Below are 22,414 nucleotides of genomic sequence, written 5' to 3' on the forward strand. Positions count from 1 at the left end.
AATGTCTCCACAAGATGGCGCTGTGATACAATCAAGAACACTAAAACAGCACTGATGTGGTTATTTTAGACCCGTAGGAATACGTTGCAAGTATAACCTCTTATTTCTATATGTTGAGAGGTTTTATAAGTCGTGTATAAATGTTTGCATGCCTATATGTAAATGATGTGTAGTTTATAAACATTTACCAGTATATAAAGGTGATTTTGAGGTACACCATGGTCATGTACGTGGACACCTTCATCTCTATCATGGATACATCTGTTTGGACATTTTAAATGAATTGTAGGGAAAAGATAAATAAATGAATTAAGAATGCCTCGTTTCACCTAAAAATCCGTCGAACCCCTGAAACAATAACCAGCAGAGGTTTCAATGTAGCTGAATAAGGAATAAAATATTATTGCTTTTGTTATTTAAACAATGGAATATCATATTTCATCAGGAGAAACCTTAATGTATAGTTCCTGTTTCCAGGATTAATTTTAATGCTTTTCATGTGATATTATTGACATTAAGTTTCTGAAAGAGTAAAGAGGAGTTGGCTCATTTTACAAATGACATTTCACTTTATGTGTTCTCTGTTTAGACTGAAAAATAGCTTATAAAGGTTCAAAAATCAACCTCTTTCCAGTCCATCTTACTGTTTATTGAGGCATGACATATCATTGTGTATTTACAGCAAGTACATGTGGCAGTACTAGAGGTCTTACATATAAAAAATAAACAGACCCATTTTGAAACTCTGTATAATCTTAACTAAACTCCAGTGTTTGTCTCTGATTACTCAGGCTGGCACTTTAACGTCTCACGTATGACACAATAAACAGATGTGATTATGTTGAGAGAGTCACTACACATGCGACGCCATCATGGTCAGGCCACACAGGAGGCAAACGCGCAGGGATCACATCACCCACTGTAAATAGTCACTGCATTTGAACGATTCATCATGACATTTAACCCTTTTGGCCTGTGGAGATTCACTGCACATCCCAGATCTCACACAGCAGCGGGGTGAATTTGTGATCATTCATTTTCCAGGACGGTAACATCTCTGCATGGTGGTGGCTGAGCGTTCTCAGCTCCGTCAGACGACCAAGAAGACGGGCAAAATACTGTGGCTCCTGTGGATGCTGCAGGATACACAACTTCCTCAGCATGTCCAGCATGGTCTCCTGAAGTCTCTCGACAGCCTGCTGATCCTTCACGTAAAGCCGATCTGGACAGGCAAACCGTGAAAATGCATTAGTGTCGTTGGAAAAGGTTTCTGGATCGCTGGATCCCTGACTTTAGCTCACCCGGTGTCAGAATGGTTATGGTGGTGAGGAGAGCCTGTTCCTCCTGGGCCATGTGGAGTTCTCCAATGCTTTTGTAAAAGTTGAACATGGGTGTGATGAATTCCTTTGATATACCTGCAGGAAAAGGCATTTTCACTTTATACAAATCCATTCCGGATTTGGATCGGTTGTCAGATTAACAATGTACTGAGGTATAAACTGGGACACTTTAAAACCACTTTATGATTTGATTATTTCTTTGAAATAAAAAAACAATCGCTATCTGTATGCAGATGACGTCATTCTTTATAGAGCTCCGCCTCATGTAAACTGATTGCTGGATGGATTCAGCACAAAGCTGTGATTGAACTGGAGATTATTTCTGCACTTCCTCATTCCTATTTGTCTCCACTTCCTTTGTTTGCCTCCCGTAGTAACTAATATTAATTAAGTTTGGATTGTACATTCCTTCATCATGAATTTGCACAAATTAACATGCAGTAGTACTGCGTATATGAGCAACAAGTCGAAGTATCGCTACGTTCGTCTTAGGTTACCTATATTATTGCTAACGTTCCGTCTGCTCTTGCATCTCTTCAGACTTGAAGGGGGTGTCTGTCTGCCCGAACACATCATCAAGCATTCAGAAGTGCCAGTGGGGCTCAGAGGGAGAGAGGACAATAGCCCTCTTGATGTTATGATACGGAACAATGGTCTCTTCAGACAGCTTTGTTCCCTTATTCTCCCGGAGTTGCCTTTAGTGTGAATATCTCTTGGGACTCGCACGCACGCCTGCCATCACCGCCACTGTCTAACTGTCCAACTCGGCTGACACAATGACACCTCACAGTCAAATAGTAAACTATTTCATATTTGATATACATACACAATGTGTAGATAGACATGCTGCAAAGTGACATGCGTGAATAATGCTGTTTCCATGGAGACTGCACCATCAAATCTACGGTAATTGAATAGCTCAGAACCTATCCTTTACGCTCCAGGTTATTCACACGCACATGCAGGGTGTGTAGGTGTGTGTAACCTGCACCCTGCAAGAGAGCAACAAGTCAGCTCACATATCAAGCAGGCTGACGCAGATAAGGCAGATCACTTATTAAAGGGGGCTCTGACTGGACCACGTCACATGTGCAACCTCTGCAGCTGCTAGAGGAGCTGAACAAGATGGAGGAAAGTTTATCACAAATAAATACTTAACATTCAGGTAGATCATTATTTCATGACCGGAATGATCAGTGGTCCATCGGGATCAGATGGTGCCTTACAATCGTAACGAATCCCGTGGGTGGACTCACCGCTCTTGCGTATCCTCTCCTCCAAGATGTCGGTGTGTCCACTGGGCATCTTTGCGCTGAAGACTTGAGCTGAGCGCAGAAACATGGCCTCTACAGTCGAGCCCTTCAGCAGGGCGATCTGATCCTCACGATCCAGAGAAAGGAAGCCTACCAATCGATCGCCAACCAAGAATCAGTCCTAGAATAGCTGTTCTACCTACTGTATGTATCTGCAAACAAGAAAACAATACCTGGAATATTTTTTGTAAACTCCACCAGAACTTGGACTTGGCTCGTCGCCATTTCCGTCAGCAGGAGGAAGTTTTCCTCGGCGCTGTACTGGTCTTGCAGCTGAAAACAACAGTTTGAAAAGTTGAAGATCTCAGCATGTCATCATTTGAACTTTGGTATCTTTTAACATCAATAATATACAACATTCAGGTGACAAACCAATTTTTTGGCCACATCCGGAGGAATCTGATGCCTGTTGTAAGCATCTACGATGACTTTGATAAGTGCCTGCTGCTCTTTGGTGATTGCAACTTTATCCTGGTTACAAAAAAAGAAAAGAAAAAAGGCCCATCGTTTCTATCCCATAATAAACTTCTGAAAGAGGGGTTGAGATTGTGGTTACCTTTGACAGGTTGGTGGTCGAGGTGACGTGTTTGCTGCTGCTGGGGTCGGCCCCCTCCGTCTCGTCCCCTGTCGACTGTCCCGGGGAGACCTTGCTGTTCTTTCGCAGTCTTTTAGATTTACACTGGATTTCAGTTAGCAGGCCTGTCAGCAGTCATGAAGACTTCAGTATGTGTTAAGTATCTCACAACTTTATTATCTTTATTATGAGCCCACATAAAAATCACATTTAATATTTGCATCAACGTTGAGAGTTGAAGTTTAAATCTGTCATTTTCTTTCATTAATATTTTATATCCATGGTCCAACCCTACTGTTTCAATCTATGTTTTATAGTGTAATTGTATTATTGTATCATATTTTAATATTTTTTTAGCTCCCGCACACTGTCCTTTATTATAAGTAAGTCGTTCTGTTAGTGCTTGTAATTTGTGGAGATCTTATTGCTCTAGCAGGCAGAGCTGCAATATTCATCACAAGCCTGCATCATTTATCAGCAACAGGAGCCCAGTCCCAGCTCAAGGCCAATAACTAACGGTCCAGAAGGATCCGCGTTCAGTTCACCCGCCACATCAAGGTGTGCTCAGCTGGATAAGAACACCACACACCGTGGTTATGAGCTCTTAATGAGTAAAGTCCTAATTAGAGCTTAAGGTGTCTGTTTAACTGCTGCTATTCCTGGCAGAGTAACAGGAGCTGGATCGTTCTATTGACATGTGACATTCAATCTCCAGTAAAATGCAACAGGCCATGTCAGAATGGAAAATGAGGGCTCTCTCTCTCGCTCTCTCCTAATAAAAGCCCAGTAAACCATCGTAATGAGCAATCATTTCTACACCATGTCAGCGAAGTCTCGTTGCCACCAGTGATACTCACATTCAGCCAGCATGCCCATCTCTTTGCACTTTCTTAGCCGACACTCCTGGCATTTCCTGCGCATATACATGTCCATTTCACAGGTTCCACCACTCTTGCATCTGTACACGGCGTTTTTTGTTATGCTCCGTCTGAAGAAACCTAAGCGTGGTCGACAAAGTACTTCATTATCACAACGAGACATTTTGTACTACAGATATGTGCTGCATTCAGTGTGTCACGGTAAAATGAGATTCTAGTAAAATCACACAAAAATAACTAACTGGGTTTTAAAAGTTCTATACTTATGTGCAATTTAGCCTCTACTGTGTGATAAGTAGAGGGGGGAGTGACGTGGCAAAGGGTCAACGGCAGCAAACAAACCCATGACCAGAGCCTCGGCACAAAGGGAGGCCAACAGAGTTAAATTAAGAAATTCACCCTCATTTAAGACATTATAAATATGAAAATGTTGATCGTGTTTAGTATCACTTTGCAAAATACTCAGCACTTTAACTTGACATATAGTCTTATAAGTACGATATATTACATTAATGGACTTATAATGAGGACTTATCTGTTTATATATATATATATATTGGTTACGTGACAGAGAGCAAAAGGGCAACGCACACACACACACACATACGCACACACACTGACTAAGTTTGGAACACTTATTAGCCATTCTGACACAGAGCAATGGACAGAATAGAATGCTTTAGCGCTCCTGGTCTCAGGTTGCTCCTGCATTGTGCAGCAGTAAGCTGAGAGGGAACCCGATCTGCGAGCAGCACCAGGTAGACATCAGTTTATTCTCACTGCTGCGCTGCTGGCATTGTGCAGTCTCACAGTGTGGAATTACCCTTAACCTGTTGGACTGTCAGAGCTTAAAAAAAAAGGGGGGGGGGGTATAGCTGCTGAGGTCACAACTGCACTGCCACAAATTGATTAGGTTTTTTTATATCCTTCGCTCTCTGTAAATCAGCCTTTCCTTTCACTGATTTAGTGTGGGTACTAAGCATCACTAAGTAACTACTAGTAACTAGTAACTACAGATGAGGCTCAATCCTCTCACCAAACTGATTGGCCTTTAGATGTGATCACCCGTAATTTATAATATTTGATTCAATATCTTGAAATTCCCTTCAGACAACAGCGAAAATAAATGCAAGAGCATGTAATAAGCCAGGGTGGCGTAAAGCTCACGTCTGACTCTTCCTCATTTAAAGCCAACACATTTATGGCACTAGGTCTTCTCACCTTTACATCCCTCACAGGTGAGAGCATTATAGTGGTATCCAGAGGCCTTGTCTCCACATACAACGCACAGTTCCTCTCCTTTGACCCTTCCAGCCTGCAACATGTGTCGGGCCCTCTTGCACACAGTGGGCACCACAGTGGAATCCTCCTCCATCTGTGGATCGTAGCTAACCTCCAGGGGTCCTTTCCTTAGTTCGTATATCCCAGTGTGTGAGTACCATTCATCTCCATTGCAAGGAGGGTAGTAGTTCTGACTGGAGTAGTATGGTGCGGAAGACATTGTTGGCTCCATGGACACATACTGCATGCTGGGGCAGCTGGTGAAGGGTAAGATGTCCGGATCCTGCAGGAGAGGACTGCCTTGATCTGCTAGAAAATCTAAGGGAAAAGCAAAGACTTAAATCATGTGCTGAAATCTGGCAGACAAAATCCCCTCTCTTGGTCTGCTTAGCCTCTTTTTCTGATGTCTTAAATGCATCACATCGCCTCCTTTACTGAAAGGAGGTAATGGCATATATATACAACCAAATCATTTCAGAAAATTACATTTCAATTCAATTTTGAGGAAAATCACAAGATTGGGTTTTAAAAACTAAAAACTAAAACGAACTGTGAGTTAACTTTGAATTACAACAATGAACATTTCTTCCAAAACCTCTGACTCGGGTCCTGAAGAGGTTTCTGTGTTGAATCTACCCTGATGATGTAGAACAGAGAGACCTCAAGATCTCAAATGCTCCTGAACGAAATCCTGAGAAAGATGAATCTGAACGTTTGAATATGGCAAGCATTAAAAATGGCAATATAGTTTCATTTGAAGTTCACCCAGAGCGGACTCAGCATTCAGCAGTAGTCTGTAACTTTCCCAACACATATTGTAAGCCCATAAATGTTTAACGACTCGTTTGCAACAGAGCACACTGTGCCTTTTAAAATGACGAGCGACTGCATGAAAATGGTAGGAAGAGGGTTGAACAGGATCACATTATCATCCAGATCAACTGAAACTTTGTCAGGGGCCCAAAGTGAGACACATGATTGGAGCATGTGCAAAATGCAGGCAGCACTGACTTGTTGAAGTCTTTGTCTGGACCATGGCCATCGCCGTGACCGAGCACGCCAACTACTCACAGTCTTTACTCTCCAATCCTGATCATCCACTTTTGTTGATGCAGATCAGCCCTTCCCTCGCTTCTAACTAACATATCACCTTCCATTTATGTCTTCTGAGAGGAAACTCAAACAGTGGAAGCAGCAGATCAACCGCTGAGCTGCTTGGCACTTGCTTAAGGAATCTCAGAGGGTGCAAAGGTCGACGGAGCTACACATTAACCACACAGCTAGATTTCTTTACGTCATTACCAGTAGCTGGATTGCGTTTGAAGTCAGGTCCAGCTCACTGCTACTGTATAAATGCTGAGTTTGGCTCACGCTGGAGAAGAAGGCGCTGGTCAAATTATTTTCTGCCTAAATTAATTATTTTAAAAAGCATTTTCTCTTCAGGATTTAACCTTGTGTTTGTTACAATAGCTGCATCCAACACTGTCATGTCAATCCAAATCTGAATTTCAAAGCTGTGTATTTTTGGCTGAGTGAACCCAAAATGAATGACCTTCATCAGCTTCGACTGTTTTTGGTGCTGAATAGCAGCAACGTCATCATCTGTAGTGCAAGGATTTTTTTTTTGTCTATTTGTAATTCATCAATCAGGAAAACTCTTAATCTGGTTAGTTGGGGCTCATGGAAGTAACTTCTCAACATTGTGGCCCGCTCGATTTTAATACATTATAATAAACAGGCAGCAAGGGCATTCCATTTGAGTCTATTGTGACACTAAACAATGCTGCTTCCGCTGCAGTTAAAGCGCTGCGATACGACACCGTGTGTCACGTGTCGAGATCTTTATTAAATCAGCACGCCAAGGGGACTCACCAAAAAGGTGGGAGCTTTCTGAAATGGAGAATTCATCGCTGGGTGGGATTTCCAGCGGTCCCACCACATTGATGTCGGGGCCCATCCACTCATTCATTCAGGAGGGTCGTCAGGTACGAACGTAGAAAGAGACGTTGTTACCGTCTGTCTGCCTCTGGAACAAAGCATAAACATCGTGTGACTCCTGAACGTCTCTGGAGCTCCCTCAGAGCATCAGCACACCTGGCAGGTGCTTTCTACCACACATTCGTTCATGCCTCTCTCTTTTCTGTCTGGTTCGTTGTGGACTGGATCGCAGGATTAGTATCATTTTGTTAAACAGAGCATATGTGAGCCTTCGTTCTTAGTTAACCCACACGAGTCCTTAAACATGTCATGAAAACACATTTTCAACGTTGTTTATAGCCTTTCTGGTCTTATGACTGTAGCAAGGTGGAAGAATAAATCTTGGGACTTCCTTCTCCCCTAATTTCCCCTGAGATCCACAAGGAATCAGAAACGTCCAGCAACCCACACTACAGCCATATCGCATCAAGCCGTTTCCTGTTCAGCAGCAAAATGAAATGAATCCAGTCTCGTAGTTCCTACCTTGTTGTTGTTGGTTGACTTTTTAATTCCACTCGATAATATTCCTCTCTTTCGGCGTCTATGAACATGCGCTGCTTGTGTCTGGCTTCCAGTGAGAACATGCGTGACCAGCTGAGGTCAGGGAGGAATGGATGGTGGTTATTAATTAAACTGTCCATTCCCGTCCATATCATCCCCGCTCCCCCTCAGAAAATACCTCTTTATCTTGTGCATTTCTGCACCAGAGCAGTAATCCCACCCACACACACATCACGGATGCCACATACGTCCACTCGTTAGTGTCGTTATCAACTGGAGAGAATCACAGTGTTAATGAAGCAGACAGTGGCGTCTGCCGAGATCCACCGTGTCGCTGCAATGTGTGGATCTAGATCTGTTTACTGGCCTACCTGGCCTGTTGTTTTTGAACTCCAAAATTGATTGAAATAAAACATCTCGACTTCATAGCCTATAATTTGTCCAAACACGAATGGTTTAATCATTGATGGATTGTTGCTTCACTCAGAGAGGCCCGTCTGAGTCAACAGTCTCGCTGAAATAAACAGAACCTTTGCCATTGGCTGCCGCTCTGATCTGTGTTTGTGGGGAATGAGCACACAGACGTTCCCTGGAAGAGGAAGGAACGTTCTCCTCCACGACATGCACAGTCATTGGTCTGTTCAGAAATGAAGAGGTTCGTTTAAGACACCCGGCTGGTACCCGCCTCCATAGCGTCCCGTAAGTCACTGTGACGTGCACGTGAAAAACCAGAAACACATAGTAGGGCCGACTTAAAATCGACCTACTAATTATTTGTGTGTATATTAATTAAGTGGCATTGGTTGTAGAGAAGTAGATTCGACGCTGGTGGGGAATATCCTGTCCAGCAATTATCTTCTGTGGTGAAAATGTAACAGGCGAGTAAAGACAGATAAGACAGAGGATGTTTACCGCAGTGTGACGAGAAACAGAGCTTTGATTTGAGTCCACCAACTCAAACATGCCGCTTTGACAATGGGCTAAAGTTGCTACAAGAGATAATAAACTGAAGAAAGAGCACATTTTGTCCTTATGAAGAATTTAAGCCCATAATTTAGCTGTCAAAGCGCGCGGCAGTGAGGCTCCGCCCCTAAGCGAAGCAAGCCTTGACTCACGCTTCCCGGAAACGCCCCCTTCATTACTCGACGCTCCATGTGAAGATGCTTCTGTAGTTGTCTTTGAGGCAGGGAGGGGCTTCATCAACTACCCCCCCAGACATTCTCTATGTGAACCTTTGTGGTTGGGGTTCAGTTCCCTGAACGCCTCGTCCTCAACAACTGAGGGGTCAGCAGTCCTTCACGATGAAATCCTGAACAGCCTGGTCCAACATGCTTCCTGGGAGCTTGAGGATCAAACCTTTTTGTTGTTGCTACAGTTGTGGGCGGGGCTTCCTCCCCAACACGGTGGCATAGCTGGTAGCATTGCTGTGGGGGGTAAAATGGCCCTGGTCTCAAATCCCACTATGGGAATGAAATGGAGCAGGGGCGGCAGGGTAGACCCAGGGCACACCTGGGCGGAGTGGAGTGGACCGGTCCAGTTCACTCCGCCCAGGTAAGGCCCTAGGCCCACCCCGCTACCTCTGCTCCACCCCACTCCCACAGCGGGACTCGATCCCAGCGCCACCAGTTGAGAGGGTATAATGCTACCAACACACCACCGTGCTGGTGAGGAGACCCGAGGTAAAGTCATACCTGTCGAATAATGAGTTGCTATTTCAGACCACAGCGTGTCGTTGTGTTGTTGTGTCGTTGTGTTGTTGTGTCGTTGTGTCGTTGTGTTGTTGTGTTGTGTTGTTGTGTCTCTGACCAGGTGATGTCGTACTGGATTTGAACCCAGTGCCTCTGGCCTAATGTCAACAATGCTACTGTCTATTGATCCTAATGTTTGACAGGGTAATGTTCAGGACTCGGTGGTGTAGTGGTAGCGCACTTGACTCCCAGCCAGAAGGTCCTGGGTTCGGAACCAAGGTGTGCGGACATTTTACTAGAATTTGAGGTTTGGTCCTCTGCAGCTGTGTTGGATCAGCTGATTGATCCAGCCGTCTCCAGTCGTTCTTCTCCTCTGCACGTTGTGATAATGCTGGAGAGACACTGACCCCGGCCCTCCATCAGAGAAGGGAAGAGTTATGTGGCCTCACAGGAAAAGGTTTGAGGACCCCTGATTTTAACGATCCAGAGGGATACATCTCGGCGATTAAAGCGATTACCATTTCCAGAAGACGAGTCTTACAAACCGGTGATGCCCTGAAATTTCCCTTAAAGGTGAAATCTCTACCATTGACGGGATTGAAATTGAAATTCATGTTCGTCTCAGGATTTTTGTTAAAACTGCATTGCACTAAAAAAAATTATAATTCTTTATTGGACTGCAAGACTAATCATCATTCATCTTAAAACCACCAAGAAAGAAACGTTTCAATTCAATCAGACTGTTGCCTTTAGGTGCAATAACACGAGGGGAAATGTAAGCCTCTACAGAAGTCTGTGCTGTAAGAAGAACAATTCATGCTTTTATGATAAACTGATTTAATATTATTTGAAGAAAATAAAACATTTATAAAAGGTACACAATAATTCAGGATCCTTAAATTCTTCAGGGATTTTATGTCTCTAAACAATCATAATACAGATTAAAAATGTTTAATACATATCCAGTGTGTTCAATAAAGTGCAAATCAAATCAGTAGTCATGTGCCGTAAAAGATTAGGCTAAATGAATGCAAGAAGAAGCGCGTCTCAGATATATGAAGAGCGAAGATCATTGAGCGCAATCATTCGCCAACAGCAAATACATACAAGCAAAAACGAAAACAACAAGGCTCATCGCATTAACGCTGCCATCGAATCCTTTTTTCATTCTCCTCTCTTTGCATAGCTGAGGCGACACACCTCAAAACCTCTTCACATGGTTCGAGGTGATCCGCACGAGGCTCCGCCGGCGCAGACGGAGCACAACCAGGTTTGAAAGTTGATATTTGTATCGGCGCTTCGTTCAGCATCGCACTCGTCATGAGTGTCGGGATGCGGCCTTTAAACGAGTCTACGACCCCCGCGAGGATTAAACTGACTACTGCTTTTATTTCTTCTGGATTTTGCTTCAATGGGTTTCTAAAGAGGACTCTAGTACTTTCTAGCAGTCTGACTGTATTCTGTGGGCGTGCTGGGAAAAAGTCAAGATCGTGAGGAAACAAAATGATGATGCTGCTACTCTTCATCTTCTGACCTTTCAGCAGGTGGGGAAACTGAACCTCCATCCGTTACCAGATCCGAGCTCATTGGAAGTTCTTTGCAGGACAGAGCATCTCACTGGTATCTGCCATTCTCGAAATGTTCCTCTTCCTCTTGCACGGTAATCCCCCGTTTCTTTCTCCAGCCCCGTTTGGACACCGATGAATCATCCGTGGTTCCATAACTCTTTTTGGGAGTGGCTATATTCTCACTGTTGAGCTCTGACTCCTCAGCCAGCTCGTCCTCATCAATAAAGCCACATTTGTCCTCGGCGGTGGTCTCAGGGTTAGCCCAGTCCTGCTGCTCTCCGGACGCAAAGATGGCGTAGAAGATGACCCCGGAGTAATGCACCATGGAGGCAATAACAAAGACATTCTGCCACTCCAGACGAGTCTGCGGGGAGATGAATGAATTTCCTGTTCAAAGCAGCCTTATTCCTCTTTCAATGATGCATAAGTGAGATTACAGCAGCCTCACCCACAGCAATGGAAACATTATGATAGAATACATTTGACAAATTATTGAGAGAAGACGCTGATGATGTGATTCAAGGGAAACCCCAGGGAACAGTATAAGAGGCTGAGGAACAAAGGATACATTTACCTTCACTTACTGTCGAGATAAGAACCAAATATTAGCGGTGCAAAACCACCATTAGCGTCGTGGTAATAAATGATGCTGTTATACCTTGTGTATAGTCATGGCTCCAACAATCAGAGGACACACCATTCCAGACAGCGTCCCCACCCCGTTAGAGATGCCCATCAGGATGCTGGCGTACCGAGGAGCAATGTCCAAATGGTTGACGTTAAAACCTGAAGCCGTGGTACACACAAGAACATTTCATTACTTTCATTACATTGGCACACAAAATGCTCCTTTGCTGCTTAGAAAATAGAATATTCAGGCAGGCAGCTTGTGTTAAGGCTTAGCAGGCTAATATGCACGCACACACACACACGCACTCAATTTTTGTTGGATGAAAATGACGTAACACCTGAGATGGCAAATCCACTAAAACCAACCGCCAGAACAAGGAAGGAGATGGCGACGCCTCGGGTGTGAGAAAACCCGACCACTAAAAGCAGCGTAGCCTCCATGCCGAAACCTGTGAAAACAGAACCACAGGAGGTCGGACACACTGTAAGAAATGATTTATCTTCTACACGCATTCAAATACTTGATAAATAATGAGTATAACGCGTACCTCCGCAGTTCATGAGTTTCCTCACATTTGTGGTAGACATGATTTTTTTGCTGCGTAAAAGGTCGGCCAGCTGGCCCCCGATCGGGACTACGATCGTCATCACCAAATGGGGCACAGCAGACAGCATCCCCACCTGTTGGAAGAGCACACATCAGTCTGATGATTGATCGTGTGTCAGATATACGTGAGGAGTTCCGCCAAAGGTCACGTAAAGGCCCCCATGCAGAGGGCCTACTATGGGATGCTCTGTATTTGGTAAGGCATTTTGCATTTTGCTGGGAATCAAACCCAGGCCAGCTGCCTGGAAGGCAGCCATGCTAACCACTGCACCACCAATGCTACAGCTGTCGATGGCCAACCTTGCTGATGGGGAAGCCAAAGACTTCCTCAAAATATGCTGGCTGGCTGATGAGCAGAAGGTAGAAGGTCCAGCTGCGGCAGAAGTTGGCTACGATGATGGCGTAGACGGGCATGGAGGTGAAGAAACGACGCCAGGGAGTCTTGAATTTCTGCGACCATTAGACGGACTTCATTATGGCTTCAGGTATTTGGATTTGAGTGAAATGATGTCAGCCCACTCAGCTCACGCACCTCAGTTGCACTTATTTGGTGTATCGTTTCACCAACTGTGGTTTCAATGTATGTTCTCTCCTCCTCTGTTATGGTGGGATGTTCGGCAGGGCTGGCATACGCCAGCAGGAGCCACAGGACGAACCATATTATCCCAAAAACACCTTTCATGAAATGACAAGAATAAAAAAAAAATCATTTATATACTCGACGATTTTTATATTGGTGGTGAAGACTTTAACAAATGAATTAAAACAGGCCACAATCTCTCTGGACACAAGAACTTTCATTATTAAAAAGAAATGAGCAACGTATGAGTCACAGATCGCAGACAGGAAAATGTTAATTCACACCAATAAATCATCAGATTATATCACGACAAAACCCGAGTAGGTTTTTATTAAAACGTGTTTGGCAGTGAATCTTATGCCAGTGGTAATCATTTTAATCAATTATAACACCATTCAGATAAGGATGTGACTAGAGTACCAGAGAAGCACAGCAGCCAGAGGCTATGATAGATAGATCGATTGATTGATTTTACATCAGTCTCACCATACACATAGAAGACAGAAGGCCATCCCACGTACTGAACAAGCAGTCCAGCTAAAGGCATCGCTATCACGGCGCCTGCATAAGATCCTGGGAACAAATGGTGTCAGATTTCAGTGTCACTGCATTATTAAAGCAGGAGTACCTTTGGTCTCAGGGATAAACGGCTAAAAACAAATCAAATACTCTGGGAAGAATGATCTCACAAATATAAATAATGCTGAAGTATTTCAACCTATGAAACTTTCTGTCCTAAAAACACGTGTTTGTTCAGACACATCCTGACAGAATGAGTTACTAGTGCAGCCGTGAGAAATGCATGAATGTGTTTTCTGTTCTGGCACAGATTTATAAAGACTGGTGCTTAAAATGGAGCACGGAGGACGAGAGCGCTTTTGGACAATAAGCAATACAATCCTTCATAGAGGCAGAAGCTCCCCCAGCGTGCCCAGGTGATGATGTCCATTTACAGACAATGTCAGGAGAGTTTTGATGCCTGGGTTGTCATGGTACCATTTAAAAAGGCCAGTGTGGATATTTTAATTTCAGGGGACAAAGCAGTGAAACAAATCTGCAAAGCAAAATGTTCTCTCTCATGTCCATTTGCAGACGAGGCCCACTGTAATACATCAGGTTGTGTTAAATATAGCAAGTACAAATATTATTGAGGCACCTTGACCAGAGGACGAAGAGGTGTCACTCACCACAGAACGAGGTTGTAGCCAGGCGACTCCGTTCAAGAGGTGGCGCCCATTTTGCCCACATCCCATGGCATGCTGGGTAGGTGACACCCTAGTGGAAAGGTTTTAAAGTACCAAAGACTTATTTGAGAGGAATTAATCTGAAGTGGACATGCTTTATAAAAGTGAAATAGCACTACGGCTACGCTAACCTGCTGCTGTTACACTGACATGTTGGTCTCCATCACCAGACAATGAAAACTGTATTGATTATTGTCAAACCAAGCTTTGAAATAAATCAAACATGCTCCTTTTTATTTAGTGCCACCGCATATTTCATGTTTGTTCTTACCTCCACAAGGCCCTGCAGGATGCGGACGAACATGACACAACCGTAATGGACCCTCGCGGCTGAAGGGATGAACATGTTGAGCACCGATGTGAGGAAGATGGCAGCACCAAACACCCTGCAGGAATACTCGCATGTCAACACACTGTGCGGATAGAAATAAAGACATTTTGTGTTTTCACCCTGTGTTTATTCCAAATTGTGTGTGTGTGAGGGTTTGTCTGTATCTTTGTGGCCCCGCGATGCACTGGCGACACGTCCGAGGTGTACCAGTGAGCCAGTGAGTAGCTGCTGGTTGGTCCTCAACCCTTAACTCTTGGGTTAAGATGAAATCCTAGTATTTTAGTAAGGGTCACAACTTGGCAACTCAACAAACACAAATGTGACATTTATCCATGGACAAAAAAGATAGAGAATTAAATTTATAGTATCCAATGAATTGTGATAATAACTTGTCTTTAAATTGTTTGCCTATTTCAAGGGGACATCCTGTGAAAGTACAAGGAAATTATAGTCTAAATAGTGAGAATTGTCAGACGCGTATAGACCCAGTGTCGACGTCTCACACGTCTCCAGATATCTCCAGATATCTCCGTATCAGAGCCTCTCAGTCAGGCTTTAATGAGAAAGATCTCAAAGCTCTGCTTTTCACACACCAAGATAAAGGCATCCCATTCAACGCAGGAGTTTCTGCTCCTTTGCCACAGTGCTGTTTAGCTGCTTTTCTCCTTCACCTCATCCCCCATCCTTCCCTTTTTCCAGAACAGTGTGTAAGTGACACTTGCAATATTCCAGCTGGTGTTTCACACAGAAATCAGAGGCAGGATCTTTCATTATTAACTCTGTCAGTGGCGTGTCCTCTTTTCCTGTGAAGCTTTTATTACAGGGCTGCTATCTGCTGCATCAGCACGAGTCAACACAGGGTAGAGCTTTAACCCTTTAACAACATGGACTGAGGAGAGGCGCCCCCCCAAAAGAAAATTAAGTCTTCTTGTAATCAAAATGGCTTAATCTGTGAATCTGAATCACAGACAGACAAAAGATAATAGCTCACAAATGATCTTATTACATTGATGTTCAAACTAAAAGCAGAATATTCAAAGATATTCTGTTTGTAGTGACATAACGCAGAGATCATGCTACCTGTTGGCAAATAGCTTGTTGGAGATGAAACCACCGGGGATTTGAGTGACAATGTAACCCCAGAAGAAGGAGCCGTGGATCAGCCCCACTGTCTCTGGGTCCCAGTTAAACTGAGCTCTCTGGAGAAAGGAAAAAAAAACACTAAAAGTTACTCATTTGCTGCCAAAACTGCGTTAAATTCTTATATTCTACTCATTTTATCCCAAATTCATCCTGGAAAAAGTTGATCAAAAACCACACTTGAGTTTCAGATTATCCTCTGAGCTTCTTCCTCAACAACAAGAAAGCATTCATTGCTCATGTGCTAAAGGGTCAAAGACGTGGGACGCAGCTTGAGTGAATACCTGAAGAACGGGCGTCCCGTTGATATAGACCGTGTTGTTATTCACCATCTCCACGATGGCCACGCCAAGGTTGCAGCGAATGCCAAAGGAGATGCAGAAGCCCAAGCCACTGAGGATGGCGAGGATGTAACGCTTTGGCAGACCGCCACAGCTGCAGTCTAGCAGCGGGGCACGGCGGGGCGGCGATGCCACCGGACGCCCGTCCTCTGTCAGCTCAATGTTGTCCTCTTCCGCTACATTACTACCATCGATTTTCCTAAGAGGTAAAGAGAAGGTGATTGTCTGTGGAAAGCATCACCCTCTACCTCCAGATCCACTGCTTTCACGTACCTTCACCAGGTCTGTGCTGTAGATTGTATGAAAGTCATATTGACAAGAAACTAGGATAAGGCTTTTTATTTTTATTTTATTAAATCTTACACTCAAAGAATCCCCAGTGTAAGCTCTAGAGAGTGACAACGATTAGTTTGTCTACTTATATATGATGTGTTGTATTTATATATTCAGTGAAATTAAATGCAGGCAGCACACAGCGAGAAGATCCAGAGGCCAAATATCCCCGAAGTTTGTTCTCCCTGTGTCTGTGTGTGTTCTCTCCGGATTCGCCGACTCTCTTTCACGTCCAAAAAAACATGAAATATAAGTGAATGGGTGACTAATGAATGCAAGTGTGACTGGTTGGCACAAGGTCCAATTAAATAAAGTCAAAGTAAGTACATTTATACACATGAATCAAGTGTAAAGATTGAACATTTATTTATTTTCCATTTCAATTCCTGTTCTACATGATGCATAATAAAAGGTCACACACAAAATTATTTTTTCCAGGAAATTGCCTCCTTGGTGCTTTATCTATTAAAATGACAAAGATCTTTGATACCCCCCGGCCCCCACCCACATATACACCCACACTCCAACACACACATCTGTTACGTATACGCTATCAGATATGAAATATGTATTAATGTCTTAAAATAAAATCTGATATCATGGGCATTGCCAAGCAAGCACAAGCATCAAATATGTATTTATGGTCAGGATCTCCGAAAGCACATTGAGCTTAACGTGCTCTTACAGCTCATTCCTCTCGAGGATTCGTGTTGTGAAGTTATTCTGAAAATGAAGCTGATCTTTATGGGAATGACTCATGAAATGCTTATTTCATGCAGACATTTTAAATCTAAAGAGAGAGAACAACAACTCTGAAGCGTGGCTCAAACATCTTCCTCTCACCTTTGCAGTTTTCCTAGAGAACCCCCCACCGTGTACTTCATTTCCTCTTTCCCAGGATTAAGCACCTGTTCCTTCAGTCCTGTCAACCCACCAAAAGGCATTTCTCCCTGTTGCACTCTCTCTCTTCTGTAATCTCAAAATGACGAATTGATTCCTCACTGCCACACTTTGTTTGAAGAAAGGAAAAAAGAATCCACTAGAAGCTGTTCTTCGTTCCTGTGTTTGGCACCAAGGGTTGGCTCCACCTTTCAGTGCTGCCACTTGTCCCTCAAAAGTAAGACTGACTTTCTCGTTGCCGCTCGACTCAGAGTAGGCTTGGAGAAGACGATGATGTTAAAATATTCCTCTGTGTCAAAACCAGGATGCGGTCAGAAGCTGCCTTTTTCATCCTTAAAAGATCCGGTTTGGATGAATAAAGATGAGACCAAATGAAAATGGGGGATCCAGGTTTTAGTTCCCAGACATTGTTAGCCTCCTTTCTTGTCTGCAGCTGGACTGAATGAACCGCATGGATTGCCTCTCCATTTCATAACTCATCCATTCCTACTGAGGAGGGGCAGGTGTCTCCCTAAAACCCAGCCCCTCGCTTTATTCATCATCATCATCACCATCACCTCCCCACACCACCCTTTTCATGTGACAGCGGCCCCAGTGGAGCAGACGTTAAATATAAATGAGCTTGAGAAGCTACACGGAGGAGCGACGGGATGAGCCGGATTCCTGTGGCCCAAAGTGGGATTCTATGAAACCGAAGACAGAGCCACCAAATGCCAGCTGGAACTTCCAGCTCATCTATGAATACTGTTTCTGCATTGATAAGAACCTTAGGGTTTTTATTTTATTTTAAACAGTTGACTGGATGGTGTGGGCCTGAGCTTTAATAGCCTGTTTTAGCAAAGAGCTGCTGCTAAAGGTTGTGCAGGTACTCCACCTGTTTGCACCCTGCGAGTAAACTGAAGGCTCGATACCTCGTAGACACATTTGCAATAAATGTTCTTTATGCCAGAAATGTCAATACTCCAAAATTATATTGCGTTAATATAATTATTTTTAAAGTTACTGAATGTCATGAGCTTCAGGTAGTATTATGTCAGTCTGCCCCAGGGCAGCTGTATCTGCCCCAGGGCAGCTGTGGCTACAATAGTAGCTTCACCACCACCAAGTATGGAGTGAATGAATAATGCACAATGTAAAGCGTCTTTGGGTGCCTTGAAAAGCGCTATATTAAACCAATGCATCATTATTATTATTATTATTATGTTTCAGTTGGCATACAGTTTTGTAAACAACAGTCATTATTGGTTATAATACACAAAGTGAGTTATTAATTAAGTATCCCTTTTTTTAAATCAACCAGCAAACTTCTAGCACTTCAATTATTACAATTTTTATTCAAGCTAATAAATAACAGTTGAGGGAGTATAACTACAGCATGCAGTAAGGTAAAGGGCATTTCCATCAACATGACAAACAACATGGAATAAGTGTACATTACACATTCAGGTGCATAAATTGGATAATCGTATAGTCAACTTAACAGTATTCTTGTTCCAGAAAATATATTATTATTAGCTTTGGGATTCAAAATGATCTGTGAATGTAATATCAAGCTCTGTCTGTTCATTCTAAGTAAATCATGACTGCCACCTAGTGAAATGTGGTGTGCATGTGATGCTGTGGCACTACTGTTCACCGTTAACATACCATATCGAAAAGCATAAGGTATCAGTGGTATCAGCAGCAAAGCATCTGTAATATTTGCATCTCTCAGCTCAGCCAAAACATTAATGAAATTCATAAAAGCATAGGCCACAAAGCATAGGTGAGTGGAAAACTGATATGGAAGACGATGGATAAGCAAATTAATGAAAAAAGGAAATAGAGAAGATGGATAGATTAAAGAACGAATACAAACACGGAAAAATTACTGCAATTTATTATGAGTACTTTCTTTGAATTTATAATTTATTGACAATGTTTTAATGCTTTTGTAATATCGTATTGTAAGATTGTAAGATTTTATTAGGTAAGGGGAGTTGGGTTTTGATTTGGTTAGTTTCATTCCGTCTGTTATTTTTCTTTTTAATCAGTTGCATCATTAAGGCTGGAGAAATGAGGATGTTTGTGTTTGCACTGAGAGTCGCCTCACAGGAGGGGGGCCTTCGCCTCGGGGGTGTCGGACTGCCGGTGGTCTCTTACTGCCTTCATTGTGACGGTTCATTGTTTGGTGATATTTGGGTTTCTGGTCCAGATGAAGCGCTGGATCTGTAACAGAAACTCGGGGCTGGGCTGACTTCACAGGTTGTCATGTTAAATATTAGTTCATCCAAACCAGAAACAGAAATTTGGGGCCTATTTTCATTTATCTAGACTTGAATCGAGCAGAAACTGGTTGGAAACATCTCCTTTCCGAGCCTCAGTAAGGTGGAGCGAGAATCAGCGTTTCTTTTTGTTGTGCAGTAATTGGATTTGTTCTCCATTGAACCCCTTCGTGCTCCGCTCACACCTCACCCCCGCCACCCACGGAGATTAAGGCTTTGTAATAAAATAGTGCTGGTGCAAGCGGAGCATAAGCAGGGATTCTGCTGCTGCTCCTCCACAGAATGGGTCAAGCTGCAACCTTGCCTTGTAGGAGAGGGGAGTCGTACGTTCTGGAGTTGTACGAGTGGTTTGGGTAAGATTTTCATTTGGCTTTCACATTCGTACGTTAAATTCCACGCTTCTAATTCTGTGCTGTGAGTATTCGGGTAGAATACGCCTGTTTTAAGTCAAAGAAAGTGGCGAGGAAATGGGGATATCCTAGGATGTGATCTGAAACGTCTTGACTGTGCATCTTAAACCTGATGGCTATCCTACTGGCTACGTTTTGTTATACCTTATTTCCCAGATGGATTTAAAATGGTTTTCCATGACCTTGTTTTAGCTTAGCTTTTTCTTTTGTCCATATATATTCCCTTCTGAGCAGGAGCGCAGTGTCTCCAGCCATACTTCGTTCCCCTGACTATGTACTGCTACTGTTGTAGAAAAGTGGCTCCAAATCATTTGGTCCAAATATGTTGGCACTCCCAGCGTGTAAACAAGCTTTGTGATGTGTAATCTTCACAGGCTGGGGACAGGTTGACCTTAATTCTCTTACCTCTTAATGAAAAGCGACACAGCGGTGAATCTGACCTGTTATTCTGCAAACTGCCTCTAGCTCCCTTCACTTAAAAAACAAAGTATGATCTTTGTCTTAATGCTTTCAGAAAGTTCATCAATGAGTGTCCGAGTGGGCTGATCACTCTGCACGAGTTCCAGAGGCATTTCTGCAATGGGACCGTTGGCAGCGAGTCAGCCGAGTACGCAGAAGAGATATTCCGTACGTTGGACAGTAATGGGGTAAGCCAAGGATTTGAAGGTCGGGTATTTGAGTGTGGAAGGAATCCCGCTCGGATCGACGAGAGCAAAGGGCAGACATTGAGTCGTGTTTTAATGCCCAGTGTGTCCCTTCAGGACGGAGTGGTTGACTTCAGGGAGTACGTCATGGCCATCAGCATGCTGGTCGAAGGGTCAGCCGTGGAGAAGCTGCAGTGGTCATTTAAGCTCTACGACAAAGACCGAGATGGAAACATTACAAGAGAAGAAATGCTGGAGATCATGCAGGTGTGTGTGTGTGTGTGTGTGTGTGTGTGTGTGTGAACTCGGCTTCTTCACAAGACGATGCCACAGATGTGTTTCCTTGTGTTTGCAGGCTGTTGATAAGATGAGTGTAGCGGCAGCGTTAACCAAACCCAACGCCCTTACAGCTGAAGAGTATACCAACAGGATATTCCTGCGACTGGATAAAGACAACAACGGTGAGAAAAGCATCTTCGATTCTTGAGTGGCATCAGCGTGGTTTGGTTACAATATGAAACTAAATCACGTTCCCCTGCAGCATGCAGGGACAGGAAAGTTCAAGCGTGCCGTTTCTAGTCAGGTAGAGACAGTGGCTCTGAGGAAAAGACAGGAGGCGGAGCTAGAAGGGGCGGAGAGGAAGATGATGAGGTTCTCCTTGGGAGTGACCAGGTTGGACGGGATTAGAAATGAGACAATAAGAGGGACAGTGAAGGTTAGACGTTTTGGAGACAAGGTCAGAGAGACCAGACTTTGATGGTTTGGACATGTCCAGAGGAGAGACAGGGACTATATCGGTAGAAGGATGCTGAGGAGGGAACTGCCAGGGAACAGGACTAGAGGACGACCCAGGAGAAGAGACATGGACGTAGTGAGGGAGGACATGAGAGTGGCTGGTGTTGGGGAGGACGATGCAAAGGACAGGGTGAAGTGGGGAAGGTTGGGTTGCTGTGGCGACCCCTCAGGGGACTAGAAGACAGGTCAGTAGTAGTTTGTGTCATGAAAATAGCAACCCAGACTTCGCTACTTATTAATGATTAATAATTATAATCATTCAGGCGGTAGCAAAAAACGATTTTTAAGCTCCATGAATCTCCCCGATGACAGAAGTGAGGATTCCACGGGTGGAAATGTTCTTGAATGAAGGGAGTAAAATGTAAAAGAAACGAATATTCTTCCTTGATGGATGACATACAGAATCTTTGCAGGCTGTCAACACCTGCAGAGCTCTTTGTCTGTAATCAGTGTTTGTCTTTGTTCTGTCTGTAGCCATCATCAGTCTAGAGGAGTTCATCGAGGGCGCGCTGGATGATGATTGGATCAGGGACATGCTGGAATGTGACCTCAGCACTGTGAAGGTAGAGAGACCCCGAAAGAGTGACGGCACACTGGGAAGACATGATTAGAGTATTCTCTTCACTGGGAACGCAGAAATGCACCGGCACCGCTCGATATACGGACAGAGATGTTGCAACGACGCAGCTTCCTGCGCAACTTCCAGATAGAAACTGTGGATTTCCTACTATTTGAACATCATGAATTTATTGCTTTACTTTGTGCAGTTTACCTTCTGCTGATTGCTTTGTTTCATTCTTGCTTCCTTAGTTTTATTGTTTGATCATTTCTGTGTACCACCAGTGGTGAGAAGTAACTAAATACATGTATTCAAGGAACTACAGTCCTGAGCCATTTGTGCTTTATCTGGTTATTTTGTTTTATTCCACATTTGATAGCGATATTGCCCTTTTTGCTCATTTGCCTGCTTGCTATAGTTATTTCTGTATAATAAAACAGTTATTTACTAATTACACACACGTATAACAAATTATAATAGTTTCTAGATTCATCAGCATAAACTGACATTAAGATG

General features: G+C 43.6%; 3 protein-coding genes across 3 annotated transcripts; 1 reads left to right on the top strand and 2 right to left on the bottom strand.

The window, feature by feature from the left end:
- Nucleotides 1–983: 983 nt before the first annotated feature.
- nr1h4 (nuclear receptor subfamily 1, group H, member 4) lies at nucleotides 984–7,355 on the bottom strand. The gene is made up of 9 exons (XM_068739199.1): nucleotides 7,259–7,355; nucleotides 5,327–5,704; nucleotides 4,085–4,225; nucleotides 3,210–3,352; nucleotides 3,026–3,124; nucleotides 2,827–2,926; nucleotides 2,597–2,743; nucleotides 1,302–1,415; nucleotides 984–1,222 (listed from the first exon to the last, which is right to left on the bottom strand). Exons 1-9 carry the CDS (start codon nucleotides 7,353–7,355, stop codon nucleotides 984–986), a joined length of 1,458 nt encoding a protein of 485 aa, XP_068595300.1.
- A 3,811-nt stretch (nucleotides 7,356–11,166) lies between these two features.
- On the bottom strand, nucleotides 11,167–17,270 carry slc17a8 (solute carrier family 17 member 8). The gene is made up of 12 exons (XM_068739880.1): nucleotides 17,170–17,270; nucleotides 15,937–16,192; nucleotides 15,593–15,711; nucleotides 14,453–14,567; nucleotides 14,125–14,212; nucleotides 13,424–13,510; nucleotides 12,890–13,032; nucleotides 12,658–12,807; nucleotides 12,299–12,431; nucleotides 12,089–12,199; nucleotides 11,779–11,906; nucleotides 11,167–11,484 (listed from the first exon to the last, which is right to left on the bottom strand). Exons 1-12 carry the CDS (start codon nucleotides 17,268–17,270, stop codon nucleotides 11,167–11,169), a joined length of 1,749 nt encoding a protein of 582 aa, XP_068595981.1.
- Nucleotides 17,271–19,772: 2,502 nt separating this feature from the next.
- si:ch211-245j22.3 (uncharacterized protein LOC563798 homolog) lies at nucleotides 19,773–21,950 on the top strand. The gene is made up of 5 exons (XM_068739881.1): nucleotides 19,773–19,843; nucleotides 20,415–20,547; nucleotides 20,662–20,811; nucleotides 20,900–21,005; nucleotides 21,814–21,950. Exons 1-5 carry the CDS (start codon nucleotides 19,773–19,775, stop codon nucleotides 21,948–21,950), a joined length of 597 nt encoding a protein of 198 aa, XP_068595982.1.
- Nucleotides 21,951–22,414: the final 464 nt, after the last annotated feature.

The sequence above is a fragment of the Brachionichthys hirsutus genome, chromosome 5 (assembly GCF_040956055.1).
Source record: "Brachionichthys hirsutus isolate HB-005 chromosome 5, CSIRO-AGI_Bhir_v1, whole genome shotgun sequence".
NCBI lineage: Eukaryota > Metazoa > Chordata > Actinopteri > Lophiiformes > Brachionichthyidae > Brachionichthys > Brachionichthys hirsutus.